Source organism: Eublepharis macularius, chromosome 10 (genome assembly GCF_028583425.1).
Source record: "Eublepharis macularius isolate TG4126 chromosome 10, MPM_Emac_v1.0, whole genome shotgun sequence".
In the NCBI taxonomy this organism is placed as follows: Eukaryota; Metazoa; Chordata; class Lepidosauria; order Squamata; family Eublepharidae; genus Eublepharis; species Eublepharis macularius.
In genome coordinates this window covers 19,412,127-19,431,913 of record NC_072799.1, presented here as the reverse complement: position 1 = coordinate 19,431,913, position 19,787 = coordinate 19,412,127, and the positions used below count along the sequence as shown (strand labels likewise).

Below are 19,787 nucleotides of genomic sequence, written 5' to 3'. Positions count from 1 at the left end.
GCCCAGCGGCCAGGTGTTCAATGATACGGTCTTAGGGAAGACATATCCGGGTGGCTTTTCTAAGTGAAATGGTCTACATTGAAGAAAAGTTGAAAAAGCAAAAAGTGATGGTTGATTTCTCCTGATTATGTGACTCGGCAGCTAAAATGATTCTGTCAATGGTTTCTGATTTCTGGCTTGAAAGATCTACACTTCTTTCCTCTAAGGAGCTATTGTGCTGGGCCAGTGAGAGAGGGACTTCTGCGAAATCTTCCAGCAGAGCCCTGTGGTACATGCCATGGACCTGTTTATAAAATATACACTAAGGGCCAAACTACAAGTGATGAATGACACTTTAACGGCAAGTGTATTCCTCCCTGTTCACTTGCCCTTCACTTGCTCTCCTCTCGATCCACTTGCTGTTTAAGTGTCATTCGTCACTTGTAGCTTGGCCCTAAGTTGTGGCCGTGTCCCACACTCGATGAATGTCAACGTACATGGGAGTTACGATGCCTACATGGCAGCCTAGCACAATTACTGCTCTCCGTGAAAATTGTGCATGTCTATCTTTCAGCAATTAGAAACGTTCGGAAGCTTTGGTGTGCTGTATCAAAAAATAACATGTGATGCTTCTCTGACTATTCTTCTAGGCTATTGGATATTTTAGCTGCAAGGAAAGATCCTCATGGGTTGAGTGGAGATGTTCTGATCAATGGAGCTCCTCAGCCTGCCAATTTTAAATGCATCTCTGGGTATGTGGTGCAGGTAAGTAATTTCCAGAGCGTCACTCTTTTGTGTCCATTGAAATAGAAGTCACTGTTACCGTCTCTGCGTTTCTTATTTTACCATTCACAGAAGACTTATTTTCTACAGAAGTGCTGTTTTTATTTGCGTTTAAAGCAGTTTGCCCCATATTATATTTATATGCCTGTCGTGAATCACCCTGATCCTGTGTGCGGGGAGGGCGGGATATAAATCTAATAATAAACGTAAACGTTTTTCTGGCCCTGATGGGAATGCTTGCATGGAGCTCCATGTATACCCTGGAATCCTTCTATGTGCATTAGGGTTCCTAGTTTGGACCTTGTATCAGGAAGCAGCCTAAAATTTTTCTTTTGTTCAGGATGATGTGGTGATGGGAACCCTGACCGTGAGAGAGAACTTCCAATTCTCAGCAGCGCTTCGACTACCAAAGACTGTGAGGCCATACGAAAAGGAGGAGAGGATTAACCAGATCATCAGTGAACTGGGCTTGACAAAAGTGGCAGATTCAAAGGTACTGGCTGATTATCAGATGTCCTGTTCATACTTTTAGACAGAGTAAGCATCACATTTTAATCAGATTTAACCGTTTCCCAGGGTATGCATTGCTAAGAAAAAGAGATTGGTTCTTCTTTGGTCTACGTATTTGTCTCATTTGGCTGAGCCCTGGGGCTTCCTTCGCCAGGGAAGAATTTAGTGGAAGAGCTCCACTAAATTCCAACCCAGTGTTTTTATTTATTTATTTATTACATTTCTAGACCGCCCTCCCCGTTGGACGGGCTCAGGGTGGTGTAACAACATATAATTTATAACATACAGTTTAAAACAATAAAAACATTATAAATAAACATTTAAAAACATTATCCATGTGCAATAAAATTTCTCAGATGGTGGATATAAGTATGTCACACTTTATGAGCTCCTGCATGGGAGGTGGATGGTCTTCAGTGGTATGGCCGGCAAGAGGACAGCCTAGCCCCCACCAAATGCCTGGTGGAACATCTCCATCTTGCAGGCCTGGCAGAAAGATAACAAATCCCGCCGGGCCCTAGTCTCCTCAGACAGAGAGTTCTACCAGGTCGGAGCCAGGACTGAAAAGGCAAGAGAGAAAGCAAGAGAGAAAGCAATGCTGTCTCGCTCCGGGTCTTTTTGAATTATGTGTGTGCCTCCTGTAGTGAAACGGACCACACGCTCCTGAGGAAGTTGATACGAAATCTTTAGCGTGCAGCCGGCCCTAGATTGGGCGTGGTCTGGAACTCCGTCTTTCAGCTTCACCTTTTTCCGCTTGTTAACATCAAGGAGGACTTGGGAGGACTATATTCTAAGAGACTTTATATTGTACCTGGTTGGTCACCATGTAACCAAGAAAAGTTTCCTGGTTGATCCATTGATATATCTGTATGAAATGAGATTGTATGAAATATTTATGAATTATCTATAGCACTTGCACTTTCAATACATTTTTGTGAATGATTGTTAAATTGGCACGATTATCTGTATTGTGCTTCCCGTGGATTTGTTCCTCTTTTGTCCTGCTGGATTATTACGGGGGCAGCCTTCGTTTTCATCATGACTGGAGCTCTGGCTACCACTCGTGCAGCTGCATTCTGAACCAGCTGCAGTTTCCGGATCAAGCCCAAGGGAAGCCCCGCATAGAGCGAGTTACAGTAGTCTAATCTGGAGGTGACCGTTGCCTGGATCACTGTTGTAAGGTCGTAAGGTCATGGGTTGACAAGTAAGGGACAAGTTGCCGAGCCTGTCTTAGGTAGAAAAATGAGGATCAAACAACCGCTGCGACCTGTGCCTCCATAGACAGAGAAGCATCCAGGACCACCCCCAGGCTCCTAACTCTCGATACCGGGGTAAGCGGCGCTCCATCGAGAGCAGGGAGCCAGACTCCCACACTCTCCATTGTATCCATTCATTAAGGAGCCTCAGCAAGTTAAAAACTGTGGCATAAATAATAACAGAATAAAGTCAGTTTCATTATTCAGTTTCCCACTTTTTTGGGGGGGGGGAAACCATGAGAATTATAAATTTTCAAAATGTGATCTGGCTGCACAATGCATCTTCTTGTTTTGCATTAGGTTGGAACCCAGTTCATTCGTGGTATATCAGGGGGAGAGAGGAAAAGGACCAATATCGGAATGGAACTGATCACTGACCCAGCGGTCTTGTTCTTGGATGAACCAACCACTGGCTTGGATGCCAGCACAGCCAATGCTGTTCTGCTCCTCCTGAAGAGGTAGTGGTACATGTTCTTTGACTGGCAATTAAACTAGACCCTTCTTCAGTTCAATGAAAGGAACTGTGACACAATTACAGATTCTTGTACGAGCCAGTTTGGTGTAGTGGATAGTGCAGAAATTGGATGAGAGAGACCTGGGTTCATGTTCGGTGATGCTCACTGAATGACTTAGGGCTATCTCTTCTCAGGGTGATTGTAAGATCCAATAGCAGGGAATTGAGTGATTTTGGGCTGTCTCTTCACAGGGTGATTGGAAGATGCAGTAGCAGGGAATGTTAAATGAATGCAGTTCAGCCTTAGAGAAAGGCTGGGGAATCCACATATGGTAAATAAAAGATCTTGACAAAAAAGGCAGCGATTGAAATAAATCAATACTTGTGTCGTAGTATTGTGTATCTTCACTGGGACTTTGAATGGTTTCTCTCTACATTAAAACACTTCTTCATGTGTTGTACCAAGTTATATGTGCATTCTCTGATACTGTCTAGGCCATTGATTTGAGTAATATGTGCTCTGTACAGGATGTCCAGGCAAAGGAAAACGATCATCTTTTCGATCCACCAGCCTCGCTATTCCATCTTCAGACTGTTTGATAATTTGACCTTACTGGCCGCAGGAAGAATGCTGTATCATGGACCTGCCCAGAAGGCCATAGAATACTTCAGATCTATCGGTAAGCTTTCAGAAGGCAAACAGTTGGCATGGAGGAAGACATGTCTGTGAATTGGTATACCAATATCTCGTTTAATTTATCTGGCTCTGTAGCCATTTGCCCACTTGGTGGATGTCTGCTGATCTTTGGCTTTGACATTCTCTCACTTTGCGTAACATGAGAACAAGAATGACGTTTGAGTTAACTTTCATTACTTAATGATATTTCTTATTTTGATTGCTGATTTTCTGCTAAGAGGCCAGGCAGGGAATGCTTGGTTGCCATGGATGTCAGGAATGCAAAATAAGACCGTTGGAGCAAACAACTAGAGAGTGAGGAGATCTGAAGGGTATGTGTGGATTTTAAGAGACAGGGAAGCAAGGATTTTAGTTAAAGCTCTTTTTAAGCTCAACAGAGCCATTGTTTCTTTCTTTTATATATTATAGTAGTCTAAATATATCTACTTTGGTCCACATTTTATTTATGTCTAAACAAGCGTTAATGACTGAATGGATCTCCTTCTAGCTGTGGGGTTCAGTAGATACAACCAGGGCTTTTTTGCAGCTGGAACATGGTGGAACGGAGTTCCGGCACCTCTTGAAAATGGTCACATGGCTGGTGGCCCCGCCCCCTGATCTCCAGACAGAGGGGAGTTTAGATCACCCTCCGCACTGCTTGGTGCAGAGGGCGATCTAAATTCCCTTCTGTCTGGAGATCAGGGGGTGGGGCCACCGACCATGTGACAATTTTCGCCGAGGGCAATTTAACCTTTTAAAAACTCCCCCCTTGTTCCAGCTGACCCAAAGTGACGTCATTGTCCGGTCCTGAGTTCTACCACCGAGTTCCACCACCTCTTTTCCCAGAAAAAAAGCCCTGGATGCAACCAAGATATAACAGAGCTCTCTTGCACTGGGCCCTCATTTCTGCTGGCCTGTGCTTCCTCAGAAGAGGTATATGTGACACTTTCCCACTCCATCCCCAAGACTCAGGGCTGGCAGCAACAGGTAAAGACCGCAAGGAATTTCTTCTGCATCAGCTCCAATGAAATTATTGGTAGGAATGTAGGAGCGCAGCCACAAAGGGCTAGTAGACTGTGGTTGATATTAAAACATATAAATATAAGCCAACTAAAATGAATTCAATAATGCAGTTAAAACACTGCTCCAATATTCTGTAGCTGTCAAACTGAGCCTAGACAAAGATTTTTGATCCGGTTCAAATAATCAGGAAAAAAATGGGTTTCTGTATCTGTACTACCTCAAATTGCGGACATGGGGGTAGAGGTTATGTTTTAGTTCTCCCAAATGTAATAGGTATGATAGTTGATTTCTTTGACCTTTAGTCCACACCTTCGCCAACCTCATGCCTTGCTTGTGGGCTTTCCATAGCCATCTGGCCACCTGCTACTGGAAATATGATGGCAGACTAGAAGCACTGTTGATCTGATCCAGAAGAGGCCCTTCTTGACTACTTCTGTTAAGTGATACTTTCTGAGGATAACTGTATCACATAATTTATCCTTGACAATCTGAGCTGGCTTTTGCATGTCTTCCAAAAGATGCCTAGACTCTTGTTCTGGCAAGACTCCAAGAGAAGGAAGTGCCACAGCTGAGGAGCCTTCACCAAGAATGATTCTCCATGTGCCCTTGCTGTTCTAACTTGGCACACATCTGGGCCTATGCCATCTTTGGCCTGCAGATGCAGCCTAGGAGTGCCAGGATCATGCCATCAGTGTACTAATTTTGCAATTGTGGTGATGTCATTAAATATGAGAGAATTCATGCACTTCATCTGCAAAAACAAAAGCCATGGTTAACTGAAGCCCGCTTTTTTAATAAGTAGATTTTTAAGAAGCATTACTCTAAGAGACTGGGAACAATTTTCCTCTGCTTTTGGATAACCTGGGAGAGCTTTCTCTTTGTAGGCTATGAGTGTGAACCGTACAACAACCCTGCTGATTTCTTTCTGGATGTCATTAATGGAGACTCGACAGCAGTGGCATCAAACAAGGCTGAAAATGATATAGGTACACAAAACGTATCTTGCATTTTTTTTCTTTCCTCTTATGAGCTTGGCACAGTGTACGTGGTTTCCCCCCCCCTACCCCGCTGCTTTCTTCTCCACAGCAACCCTGTGAGGTAGTTTAAGCTCAGAGAAAGCAACTAGTCCAAGGTCATTTAGTGAGCTTCGTAGCTGAGTGGGGACTTAAATCCAGGTCACTCTAAGCTGTTTGCTTTTAGTGTATAATATGGAGAGAAGACTTTCATGTTGGACAGCTCTCTCATAGAGAAATCACTTCTGGAGATATCGGGTTAACAGAAACCATTAAATTGTATAGAACACAGGCAAGTACACCAGAAATTTCACCCTACAGTTGTGTAACCACAGTTGTGTATCCACTATACAGCCCACTTAAGGGTTTTCCTTAGTGTTGAGTGACATGTTGGAGCTGAAGCACCCATAATTTAAACAAAAGATAAAAACAAAAGATAAATTATGTGCAAGCATAATTTAGATTATATGTCATAAAAAAGCTGAATTCTACAATTCACAAATTATGCAAACAGAACCCATGTGCATAACTTATTCCAACTCTCAGTCTAACCTACCTCACAGGGTTGTTGTGAGGATAAAATGGGGGCGAGGAGAATAACGTGAGCCGATTTGGGTTCCCATTGAGGAGAAAGGTGCCCTATAAATGAAGTAAATAAATACATCCATCAAGCGCTGAAGGCTGGGCACAAACATTTAAAAATTATGCAAATAGCTTTCTGACTCCTGAGACTTCAAGAATATAATTGCACGGAAAAAAGGAGGAAAAGCTTCAAAAAGTGCCATACAAGACTTATTCAACATAAGCAACATATGATGTAAAGTAAAGCTAGATAACATCATTATTTTGTAATTGCTATAAAGGAGTAAGAGATGTAGTAATTGCTACACTCTTGGTTATACTACCAAGCCATTCAGTGGAACAGCTCTTTTCCCTGTTTCTTGCTGGGATAAATGTACATATTACTAAGAGTGGTTTTTTTTTTTAAAAAAATTGCCACTGAGATTAGATCTCACATGTTGAAAGGATTTTGTTAGCCAAACCTGGATAAAAACTTTAATTTGTTTTAATGACAGTTACTGATAACAGGTGTGTTCAATAAAGCTAAACAAATGTTAACATAGAAGTGATGGTTTGACGTACTTTGACTGTATAATGATAATAGAAATCATATTCCATTTTAATACGTGTCTTTTGTTTTGGAGCCCTATGGAACAAAAGAGCAGAAACACCTTGGGCAACTTCATAAAGAATGAATCAGATTCATTGGATATTTTTCTTCTGTGATCTGGTGTAGATTTTTTTTGTTTCTAAAGCATATCTTTCCAGTCATGAGGTCTCAAAATTTTCAAAAATAAAACAGAGAATGGCAAGAATCTAAACTCTGTGCCCAGCACTGCATACTGTACTTTCCCCAGAATCATGGCTTACAAAACAACTCTGCTGATAGCTTTCTACAAGTATCAGCTCTAAATTGGCCCTTAATTTTTAAGTTTTAAATAAAAATATTTAGTCTTCCCATTTAATATTTAATAGACTATACTATTTTAGTCACTATTAATTTTAGTCAAAGCAAAGCGCTTGAATGAGCTCCTATAGAATTGCAAGCTTAAGATGCTTTTGTCCAGGTGATCTTATCACACATTTTATTTAGATATTTATACCCTGTTTTTCTCCTCAGTGGAGACCCAAACATTGTTCTGGCCTCCACCATTATCCTCACAACAGTCCTGTGAGGCAAGTTAGGCTGAGAGGGAGTGACTGGCCCAATGTCATCCATTGAGCTTCCAAGACAGAATGGAGATTTGAACCCAGGTCTTCCAGATCCTAGTTTGACACATTATTCACTACATGTAACCAATATTCTCCTGTCTTTGTTTTCAAGATAGCATCAGTGAATATATCAGCCGTGACAGGACGTTGGCAGAAAGACTAGCAGAGGAGTATTCGAGTTCTTCTTACTACCAAGAAACCAAAGAAGAATTAGAGAAGCTGTCATTGGGAAGCCAACACACAACTGCTGCTTTCAGAGAAATCACATATTCCACATCCTTCTTTCACCAGTTCAAATGGGTCTCCAAACGGACCTTCAAAAACCTGATTGGCAACCCCCAAGCCTCCATAGCACAGGTAACCCTGACTTAAATCATGTCTGTGTCTGAGCATTACTGAAAAACAAGTTGTATTTCATGGCAAATTTTTCACATTATGCAGAGGCAGATCCAAATTTGCCCTCAAGTTTCCCACAGCTTCTTCTCCCTACTCATCCTATTTCTTTTCCTGCTTTCAAACCTTGCAACTTACCTGAGAGAACACCATGATACATTTTTTACTCTGACTCTACAGTTTGAGAACCACGGGCTTAACCCTTCCTGTTATATCGCTTTCCTCTCACATTCTCTTTTCCTAGCTGTTTTCCTCCAAGCCCTGACAGACATTCAACTGGGAAGAGAAGAATGCAAGGGAAAGTGGTGGGCAAGGGAAGAGTTAAGATGCCCCCCGTCTGCTTTAAAATGTTCAGAAGCCTGGGGCCCCGGACTGAATCTGTCATTAGGCCCTCAAAAATAATACCTGTCTGTTTTGATCCAATATTTATATGAATGCTCTAATTTACTAATACCATTCTCTTGTTTCTACTGTTTGGTATAGTGGTTTGGTATAGAGCCAGTCTGGTATAGTGGTTAAGAGCACGGGACTCTAATCTGGAGAGCCGGGTTTGATTCCCCACTCCTCCGCTTGAAGCCAGCTGGGTGACCTTGGCCTAGTCATGGCTCTCTGGAGCTCTCTCAGCCCCACCCACCTCACAAGGAGTTTTGTTGTGGGGACAATAATGACATACTTTGTAAACCACTCTGAGTGGGCATTAAGTTGTCCTGAAGGGCGGTATATAAATCGAATGTTATTATTATTATGTTATTATTAATAAAATAATTGTGGAAAAGAGAGAAATGAATCCTATAGAACATTATTAGATAGACCTGCCATCTTGTTAAATCTTTCTTCTCTACAGAAAAATCTCTTCAGAATGCTGACATGTACAGACTGGGATTCTCTCTGTATGTTGATATTATGGAGATCCCTAATAATTGCTTTGTAAAAGCTTGACCTTGTGACAAGAATTATGGCCTTTCAGAGCTTTGTAATCTTTCAGGGTTAAGGGCCTTGACTTATTTCTTTCTCTCAATCTTTTTGATCTCCCTAACGTCATTAGGAACAGATTTGAAATGCGGACTGTAAGTGGCCCACAGTTCATTTCCCCTTCTGTGCTAATCTTCTCAATCGGTCTTGATATGATCCTTGTTTCCCACTGCAATTGGCTTAGTGGCTGGATTATCCCTGACATTTGGTCTTTCGGCAGGTTCTTAGCATTGTGGTACCATGTGTGAAGTGCTCTTTAATGTTAATGTTCAAGGCTTTGTCCTCCTTTGAACAACAGAAAAAAGGACTCGGCTGTCTGACACCATCATCTTGGCTGCAATTTTAATAATTTCAACCGAATTCTTAACATGCAGTCTCAGCCACTCTTAACTATATTAGGAAACCAACGGATATTCCGGCTGCCTTATTTTGTTTGATTCACTAATACACCACTTTTCTGCCGCTGAACTATTAAAAATAACTGTCTACAACAGGAGTCCTCAGTCGTGTTAAACCTGTGGACATTTTTGGAATTTTGAGAAAAGGTAGCAGGTGCCACCACAAAATGGCTGCCAAGTTAAGTGGGACCAATCATAAAATGGTTTCCAAGGGAGGCCAATTATAAAATGTCAGGAGGTTTCATGCCAAGCAATCCTCTTACGATGGGGGCCGCTATTTCACAATGGGCAGAGCCTATATACCTGAAGGTCTCCTGGAGGCAAATATTGCAGTGAGGCTATGGAAAGCTGGGACTGGTTCTTTTCTTTGGGAAACTGACATTTTAGGGAGGAAGCAAGGGGAGATCATAGCAGAAGGCCTGTGTGTGGTTAGTGGGTGTTGATGGTAGTCAGGTTAATTTCCTCATTAACCTGTCTTCTGGTCCACACTGAAATTGTTATTTTTAGATTTTATTTGTCCATAGTTGAGAATTGATTACTTTTGCACTGTTTTGCTGTAAAACTATGTCACTAGATAGTAAATTGTGTTGTTTGTGTTTCAGCTGTGTGTTACAATTTTTCTGGGATTGGTCGTAGGTGCCATATTCTTCGGGGTGAAAAATGATGCTAGTGGCTTGCAGAACAGGTTGGTCAGCTGGAGGCCATGTTATAACATGACTGCTGTTTCTTTTTCTTGTGGAAGCTTTAAAATGACATTGATGAATACCTTACATTTATATCCTGCTTGCTTTCGGTTATGGAATGCAGAGTGCACTAGAGAGGGTTCCCAACCAGGAGTTCCCACATCTTGCCATTGATCAGACTTGTTTAGCTTCAGGAAGGTGGCTACATCATCATATCTTAACCACATTAAAGGACAGTATTTGGCTAGTTTTTTGCTTGAATCTTGCACTTCTCTTTGACTGTTTAGTAGGAATCTAGTTAGTATCTTAATTTTAAAAAGTATACCCTGAAAAGCGAGTACGCTTCAGATTCTGGCCAGTCTTGTCTGAATGAGTTCTGGCTCTTTCCCCAACGTGCCAGATCTTTGTCCAGCCTCTGCTTAACCTTGCAGGTTCCATCTTGGCTTCACCACCTAATCCTTACTAGGGACTGGCATTTTTTAAATCAAAAGTTGGCCCTCCTCCAGGGCAGGCAATTCACAGCTTCTCTACAAGGAATATATATATATTTCTGTGTGTATATCCAGACTCTCCTAGTATGACTAGCTGGCAGATAAATTGCTACATTAAGGGTGCATGTATGAGGGAGAAGGAATAGGGAAAATTGTTTCAAGAGTGTGATAAGAGTGGCAAGATAGACCCTGCCTCTGGCAATCCTGCCCTTCCTCTGTGAGAACGGAGCCAAACTAAATGTGACGGTGAATTTGGGCCACCACAGGTTTGCTGTTGCCGTTTTAAAGTGATTTTAAAATGCCACGTGGGCATGATCCTGATTGGCCCTGTGATATGGAGTCCCCCCACCCCGCAGCTTTTCAAGTGCTGAAACAGTCCAGGATCCCACATGGGCATCCAGAGTTCAGATCTGCAGGTCAGTTACATCCTGTTCATCTAGCTGATATCAGTGCAACAAAAGTGGCTTAATTTGTCTGTGGATTTCAGCCCAATGGTGCTGTTATTGTGAGTGTTCTTTATCTTTGCATATAGCTCAGAAATACTCAGCAGGATTTATGCATTCCCAAGTAGAATTAAAATTCATACACCAGTTAAAATCAGATGGTTCATTCTTTCCAGCATGAGTAGGGTAGCAAGAGTCTATGCAGCTGCAGCTTGCCATGTGGTGTGGCTGAAGGACAGAGTTGGATTCAGTTATTCCCTTCTACCAGGGCTTTTTTTCAGGGGGAATGCGGTGGAACGGAGTTCTGGAACCTCTTGAAAATGGTCACATGGCTGGTGGCCCCGCCCCCTGATCTCCAGACAGAGGGGAGTTTAGATTGTTTAGATAGATCTAACCTCCCCTCTGTCTGGAGATCAGGGGGCGGGACCAACAGCCATGTGACCATTTTCTCCGAGGGCAACCCACTGAGTTCCACCACCTCTTTTCCCCCCAAAAAGCCCTGCCTTCCACTAAAGTGGATGCAAAGACTCCCTTCCACTAACAGGACTTCCATTGGGTGAAGCTTTTGTGCCTGTAACTTGGTAGAAGGGGCATCACTTGCTCCACTTCATAGAGATTGTCCAAGGTTTAAGCTGCTTGTCACATGAAATCAGTATTCAGAAAAATAGCTGGATGGCTGCTAGAGTCTTGAGCTATGCAGAGGACCATTTGAAACAACAAGCTTGCAAGTTGGTCTCCAGCTCTATGTCTGCTTGAGCATTACGAGTGCCCTTATGTAGCTGATATGCAATGCAATCGTTGCACCGGGAAGCCAGAGTGGAATGTGAACTGGAGTGGGGGCAGGTGGCAAAATAAGAACAGGTGATGGAAGGGCAGGATTGCTCCGATTGTTAAATAAAGAAGTAGGTTTTAAAGAGCAAAATGGTTGTTGGCAACCAATACTAAATTTCCTTGATAGTTTGATTTAGCCTCTGATTTACATGACAGCTATCTTTGTTTTATTTTTGCTCTGTAGAATCGGTGCCATGTTCTTTATGACCACCAATCAGTGTTTCAGCAGCATCTCTGCCATTGAACTCTTTGTGGTGGAGAAAAAGATATTTATGTAAGTTGAACATTGTTTGTTTCGGAAACAGGACCTCTGAAGATGACTGGTGTGCATGGGTAGGTTCATATGTGAGAAGGCGGTCCTTAAGATGTGCTGGTCTCAAGCCATATAGGGCTTTAAAAGTCAATACCAGCACCTTGAATTTGGCTTGGAAGCAAATTGGGAGCCAGTGATATGGTCCCTATGACCCACTCTAGTAAGCATTCTGGGTGCAGCACTCTGTACCAACTGAAGACTTCAGACAGTCTTCAAGAGTAGCCCTGCATAGAGCACATTGCAGTAATCTATTACTAGAGATGGGCACAAACCAAAATACGAACCAAAGTTCATGACAAACCGGGCTGGTCAGAGCACATTTCTGACAAACCACCACGAACTTTAGGCTGGTTCGTTTTGTTCATTTTTGGTTTGTCACTGCAGACAGCCTGGCGCTGATCAATCAGTTTACTAGGCAACAGGGGATGGACTTCCTGCAGACCTTCTGCTGACCCGGAAGTGGCCTTCTGCTAGCCCAGAAGTGACCTTCTGCGGACCCAGAAGTGACAATTTGCTGAGCTGGATGTGATGTTTTCACGAACCAAACGAACTGGTTTGTGAACCGGGGCAGGTTCGTGAAAGTTTGTGGTTCATGAAATGCGATGAACCACAAACTGCACGGTTTGGGTTTTTTCCAGTTTGTGCCCATCTCTATCTATTACCAGGGCATACATTATAGTGGCAAGATCTTTCCTACCCAGGAAGGGCTGCCAAAGCTGGTAAAAGGCACCCCTGGCAACTGCTGGTTATCCAACAAGAGGCCTGGGTGCAGGACCACCCCAAAACTACAAACCTGCTCTGTGCAACCCCATCTAGAATAGGAGATAACCCATTTCCTGGGTCAGACCTATGACATAACAAGTTCATGAAAGACAGAATGGATGTATACTCTTTAGGCAAATGCATTTATTCTGGTTTCAGTAATGTCATCTGATCTGATAAATTCCCCACAACTTACTGAAATGGTTCATGCACACAAAATGATTTGCTCAGTTAGAACTGATTAATCTTGTTACGTTGTTGTCTTATAGACATGAATACATCAGTGGTTACTACAGGACATCTGCATATTTCTTCTCAAAGCTCATGGCTGACTTAATACCCATGAGGACTTTACCAAGCATCATTTTCACGGGCATAATTTACTTCATGTTAGGCAAGTATACAGTAGACACAGCTGAGGGTAGAAGATTGAGTCTGAACTGAAGATAACTTTGTTAAATGGGCTTGGTATCATTTGCTACCTCAAGTTTTGATGGGAAATGTAGGCGTCCTGGTTTTACAGCTTGGCTCTCCATTACAGCTGCAAGCCCAGGATGCCTACATTTCCCATCCAAACATGAGGGAAGCTGACAAGTGTCCAACCTGTGTCAGGCATCACTTGTAGCTTGGCTCTGAGTGAATCGGGGAATTCTGTGCTTATTGGGATGTAGAACCTTCTGGTTGAGTTTGTTAGCATTTCTCCTGCGGTGATAAGAGCAGGCAAAGGGGTGTTGGTGAGCAAGGCCTTGCCCCCAGTCTTGCCTTGGGTGAAACGAATCACAAGGCCATGAAATGACTGAGCAGGACTGAACTCAAGCTGGGCTATTTTCTTCTGAAACAGAAGTAATAGGGAACTACCTCACAAGGTGGCTACTGAGGAATGCATTATTATGCCAATTACATATGCAATATGTTTTGAATGACATAACAATGAATATCGAACAGAGGATACAAACATTCCCTTCTTGTCTTGTCCTTCTAGGTTTGAAGCCTACTGCAGAGGCGTTCTTCATTATGATGTTCACCCTAATGATGATGTCTTATACGGCTACATCTATGGCATTGGCTATTGCCACAGGACAGAGTGTGGTCGCTGTGGCTAACCTACTCATGACCATCGCATTTGTCTTTATGATTGTGAGTATCCTTACTTGATAGTGACTTACGACTGCTTCATGAGTTATGACTGAGAAGCTGAACCATATGGGCATCTGGCCATGCAGCTAGCTGAAGGAAGAGCCACCCTTGCAGTTTTTGTGCCAACAGAAACAATACCTTGGGCATAATGTCTCTCCCAGTGACGTGTGGCAGCGATTTCAAGACTGTGTGCAGGAATACAGTTGTGAATTACAAGAAAGGCTTTGAAAAAAATGCCACTATGTTGGATTCACTCACTGCTCTCTGCTGTTTGAACAGGAAGCCCTGTATAGCAGTTATACTTCTTCTTTGCCAAGATATGGGCAACAGCACTGGAACTAAAGGTGGAAATACATGTTACAAAGTACCTAGGGATGCTCAAGTGAATCTCATTTCACATGTTCCCCCTCCAGCTTTCCATGCACTTGCTCACAGTCACATTTCAATTGGCTCTATGTGAGTACATTCACAAGTTCGATATCAGTTCCTCTTCAACTGCTAAAAGTATCTCAGACTGTTTACAACTGCCAAATTTCCATTTCCCCCCATTCATTCATTGAAATGCAGATTTTCACACCTTAAAGAAATGCAAATTGGCAAATCAGAGGAGCCTAAAGTATTTGACCTACTGAGTTCTCACTGCGAAACAGAGCTGAATTGGAGCTCTGCGCTCCTGATTCAGTTCGTACTCACTTACAAATGCAATCACACAAAGGGACCTCTCATGAAAGTGCCATTCACATGTGCTGAGCAAGAGGCAGCCTGCACGTGAATTGAGGACCACACCTAAAATCCTGCACTTGAGCGTCCCCCGCTAATTCACAACATGTATTTCTACTCTAAGAAACATGAGGGAGGGGACAAGACACACTTGGACTCTGGAGCGGTCTTGGGGCCAAACTAGATGTGACAACATCCTCATGTCCACCATGGGGACGCTGATGCCATTTTAAAGCCTAAAATGAACAATTTAAAAGGAAATTGCCTATTTTAGACATTATAATGGCAGCAGCATCCTGGTGGTAGACATGAGGATGCTATCATGTCTAGTTTGGCCACTGGGAGACCCCCTCCAACATTGGAGAGGAGTAGCAGGCTGCAGCTGCCCCTTATGCTTGCCACTTCTGGGGCTCGGATAGCTGGCTTCTGGTGGCAGCAGCTCCCATCCACATTCCAAGGGTGAGGACCACCTCTTGCTTGGCCCTGCTGGGGTGCGTGGTGTGTGGTAGAGGTGATAGCGATTCTGGGGCCCATCCTGGACTTTTGTCTCATAATCACTAAGAGCACCCTTGGTTGGTCTCCCTGATGCAGCCCAGGCCACAGCTAACAGGCATGATGAGAATTTCAAAAGTGCCACTGTTGTCCACCAAACATGTCCCTGCTTAGTCTAATCAAAAGGTGGGACAGCAGTAACCAATCTGGAACAGGGCTATTCTGTACTGTACTAAGAACGTCATATTTTACATTTGTGGTCAAGATTGGCAGGAGGTAGCAAATACTTAAGTACGAATATAAGTTTTTCCTATACGGCTGGGCTCAGTGGTTCTTAACCTTTAATCCATTGCCCCCCCAATACACAACATTATCATCAAATTCCCCACCCCCAAGCCACAAGTAAAGCATTAGGACATGAAAGCAACACTCCAGACAAAGGCAACTTGTATATTTTTGTGATATATGACTACAATGGGCATATATTCAATGAGGCCCTTGTGCCCCAGGGCCACCAGCCAAGTCCTCAGTCTTAGACTTGATACTTGTTTGCACTCTGCTGTGGTTTTAAGGGGCTGGGATTTTATGCTTAGGGTGGGCTGAGCTGCATAAAACGGCTCTCCACTGCTGATTGTCAGAATCCATTGCAAGTAGGGAGAATGGGCTGCTTACCAGCCAACCTTCCCATATGCCTCCAAAAGTTCTGAATGCCTCCCCCACCCAGATTTGCAGAATGCACTCAGGTGGTGTGTGTGTGTGTGTGTGTGTGTGTGAGAGTGCGTGCGTGTGTGTGTGTGTGAGAGAGAGAGAGAGAGAGAGGGGTGGGTGGGGTGGGGTGGGGTGGGGGTGGGGAGGGGTTCGTCTTGAGAATCAGGAATTTTCAGCACTCTTGATTTATTCCTGATTTTCTTAGCAGTTGATCCATAAGAATCAGAATCATTTTGAGCATGAGTCTTCCTCATATCTGTCCTCTTTCTGCATTTTTCCAGTGGTGAAATTAGTTACTTTTCTTCTAGATGTGCCTTAAATAATTGATTTCAAGCAAGGATACTGTCATCATCAGGGATGTCACAGCACCAAACCCCCTTTTTATTTTGCAAATATATTATATAAGTACAATAAACATGCTTGCGGGGCCAACCTTTTATAGCAATATATTGATACAGAAATATATTTCTGTTAGATTTTTTTTTAAGATAGAAAATGAAACCACACATTTTCCAAGGTGGAGAAAGAGTAGGGCAGGAGGAAGCAATAAGGTGTGGTTTGATGAAAAAAGTTGTGTCATCAACAAGTGGGTGGGAAGTGGGTGGGAGTAGTTGGAACAACCAAAACCGAAGGAAACGCTACGCACAAAGACCAAAGGTGACTCAGAATCGGTTTCAAAAAAATATAGGGGTAAAAGTGTTCCCAAAAGAATCAGAAAAAAAAGCGGGGGAAAAGTGAGGTGTAAACTATAGGCACAAGAAAAAGTTCAGAAATCAGGGGACTATGTTGCTCAAGCGCCCCTAGATTGGTCCAAGCGGCAACATTGGAATGGGTTTCTGATGCTCTTCAAAGATCATAAATTTTTGGAAGTTATGGATATGGTACCACCTTTAAAACCACTGTTTAAACCCATTTAAAACCACCTTTGTGGATTCGGTTTCGTTTTCTCAGCCATGCCGGACGCTCCTCTCGGCTGGTCCGGAGGAAACGACCGGGCACCCTGACCGGGCGGCTGATCCGCAAGGATTAGCCCCCAGGACTCCCAGGGAGGGAGCCAGGGTCCGGGACGCGGCGGGAAGAACTCCCCGAAATCAATGCGGGGGGGGGGGAATTGCCCGTTTGTCCCTATGAAGGCCGGCAGATGTGCGCGGCGCCTCGAGTGCCGCCGGGCAACGAGAAACGGCAAGTAAAAGAAACAGGCGGAAGCCTGTAAACAAGCGAATCCCTTCTGTTCTACAAGCATTTGTGAAGGAGAGGTTGATCTGAAGAGGACTCGCTCTTCCCCTTCGTTGAGTTCCAGAATTTTGTTGGCGCCCCCCCCCCAAAATGGCAGCAAAGAAGCAAAGTCCCGCTCTCGGTAAGTCAATCTCGGCTACCTTGCAGAAGGGGGAGTCGCTCGAAGAGTTGGTACGCAGGGCGGTGGTGGAAGCTATAAAACCCTTTGTTGACAAGCTGAACGAAACTGATCAAAGGGTGGGCTTAATTGAAAGCGAGGTGAAAACCATTAAGGCAGCAGCGGGGGGGGGGCAGAAAAGTCTGCTCTGGAAAGTGCGTCACTTGTGAAGGCTACAAAAAAGGAGCTGAAGTTGGTGGAGAACCAGCTGATCGGGCTACAGGTGGAACGAACGCAGACAACTTTGCGTCTCCAAAACGTTAAAGAGGAGGAAAATGAGGATCTGTGGGATTTGGTCTCGGAACTACTGGCGACACCCGCGAGGACGACTAAAGAAGAGGTCAAAAGCGCCATTTTGGAGGTCCGTCGGGCTTCTTCAAAATATGCAACAAAGCGACAGTTGCCTCGTGAGATCATTATTGACTTTTCATCTAAAAAGATTCGGGACACCATCCTATATAACTCATACAATGCGGATTTGGACTTTATGGGTTTGAAAGTCAAGATTTTGAAGGACGTTCCATTTCTAGTCCGGAAACGGCGTTTTAAATATAAAAAGTTTGCAGCACTTCTGAGGGACCATGGAATAAAGTACAAATGGTTATTCCCGGAAGGAATATGGTTCAGATATAAAGATCAGGCCTATAAGATATTATCAGAAGATCAACTAAAGGATTTTGAGAATAAAAACCCAGAACTCTGCTGCACCAAGAACGAAGAAAAGGAGGAGCCGGAGGGGGGGGGGGAGGAGGAGAGCATCGCAACAGCAGTTGCACAGAGAGAATTGCGTCCGGGACCTAGAAGGGGGAGGAAAGTTTAATCAGAATTTGAAATGTTTATTCTCTGTATGATTAACCACTCCATCATTATTCTATGGAGCTATTTTTGTATTATGACAGTATGAAGGGAAACATTGAAGTGTAGTGTTTAGTGTTTGTAGTTCATTCCCCCCCTTTTCTTTTCCCACCCCCTTTGTCCCTTCCCTCTCCCCTTTCCTTGTGATAGTCTTGTGTAGTGTTTTGTAGAAAAAAAAAATAAATAAAATAAAACCACCTTTGTTTTCTATCTTGGTTAGAAAGGGCTTTTGGCTTTCTAAATGCAGTACACTATTACAGATTAGGGGAGAGAAGTTTAGAGGAGAACCCACACAAGTTTTAAAATATGCTGCTGGTGCTCGTTGAAGCTCTGGGATCATTGCAAAATAAACAACAGAACTATGTTGGAGAATTGTATTTAGAGTTTAATTATGGTTTTGTGGCTTGCAGATTTTCTCTGGTTTGTTGGTCAATCTCACCAGTATTCTGCCTTGGCTTTCCTGGCTCCAGTACTTCAGCATTCCTCGCTATGGAATGACAGTAAGTGCTATGGTCTCTTGTGTTATATATGTGTCCTTTCCAAGAGGAAACATCTCCCTTTGCATCAGAATATTTGCTGGATGCCAAATCAAATCATTAGTCAAATCAGCTCCATCACCTTAAGATTCTAGCTGAAGATTTCTTATGGATAACAATGACACGGGGAATAACATGTCCATTGGTTCAACCCAGCTGCGACTAACAGTGAAATTCTAAGCATCAGAATTTCACTGTAAATGTCAGTGAAAGCAAGGGGATTAGGTTAGTCATTACTAACTTGCAATGCCATCATAAACAGAGTTTTACAGCCTTCTAAGCCCACTAAAGTCAAAATGTGTGTTTGAATGGCACTGTTGGTCTATTAGTTTTGGTAGGATGGCCTGCCTGATGCCATACTTGGGAAGTAAGCCCCAGTGGAACTTGGCCTGCACCCCCCAAGTAAATATGCAAAGATTACAGCTTTAATCAGGGCTTTTTTTTCTGGGAAAAGAAGTGGTGGAACTCAGTGGTGGAACTCAAGACCACACAATGACATCACTTGGGATCAGCTGGAACAAAGGGGGAGTTTTTTAAAGTTTAAATTGCCCTCGGCGAAAATGGTCACATGGTTGGTGGCCCTGCCCTCTGATCTCAAGACAGAGGGGAGTTTAGATTGCCCTCCACGCCGCTCGGCTGCACGGAGGGCAATCTAAACTCCCCTCTGTCTGAAGATCAGAGGGCGGGGCCACCGGCCATGTGACCATTTTTAAGAGGTGCCAGAACTCCGTTCCACTGTGTTCCCGCTGAAAAAAAAGCCCTGGCTTTAATCATGAAAACTAGTGGGATTGGGCCCATAATCTAATTAGTGAACTTCATTGCAACTACTTTGTATATAGTTTTTATGTGGTTCTTGCACATTCATCATATTCTTGATGTATTTATAATGCCAGGCTTGACAGCCATCTTAAAAATGGATTTCATTGAAAAATGGACTGCATCATAGTTTTGATAACTGGCATGTCAGTCTGTAGAGTAATTTAATGGGGGCAATTACAAGCCCTTCTCCAACTAACAACAACAATAAAACTACAGGTTATCCAGTAGTAACAATTTTCCAGCAAAACACATACAAGATGCCTGAGCTAGTTTTACTACTACAACAGTTTGGGAGCCTGTGTTTATGTGAAATAAGAAATCAAGGAATGTTCTTCCTCCTCCAGCATTCTGTACTGTTGTGAAAGCTGTCTTCC

At 43.3% G+C, this 19,787-nt stretch overlaps 1 protein-coding gene across 1 annotated transcript in view; it reads left to right on the top strand.

The window, feature by feature from the left end:
- The window catches only part of LOC129337110 (broad substrate specificity ATP-binding cassette transporter ABCG2-like), a 36,427-nt gene that overhangs the window by 13,353 nt on the left and 3,287 nt on the right, over positions 1-19,787 (top strand). Inside the window, exons 4-14 of the mRNA XM_054990618.1 lie at positions 630-744; positions 1,103-1,255; positions 2,829-2,986; positions 3,511-3,662; positions 5,566-5,667; positions 7,580-7,824; positions 9,833-9,915; positions 11,863-11,952; positions 13,023-13,147; positions 13,736-13,890; positions 18,469-18,558. Of these exons, the coding sequence (XP_054846593.1) occupies positions 630-744; positions 1,103-1,255; positions 2,829-2,986; positions 3,511-3,662; positions 5,566-5,667; positions 7,580-7,824; positions 9,833-9,915; positions 11,863-11,952; positions 13,023-13,147; positions 13,736-13,890; positions 18,469-18,558 (1,468 nt within the window). The remainder of the gene's footprint in view (positions 1-629; positions 745-1,102; positions 1,256-2,828; positions 2,987-3,510; positions 3,663-5,565; positions 5,668-7,579; positions 7,825-9,832; positions 9,916-11,862; positions 11,953-13,022; positions 13,148-13,735; positions 13,891-18,468; positions 18,559-19,787) is intronic.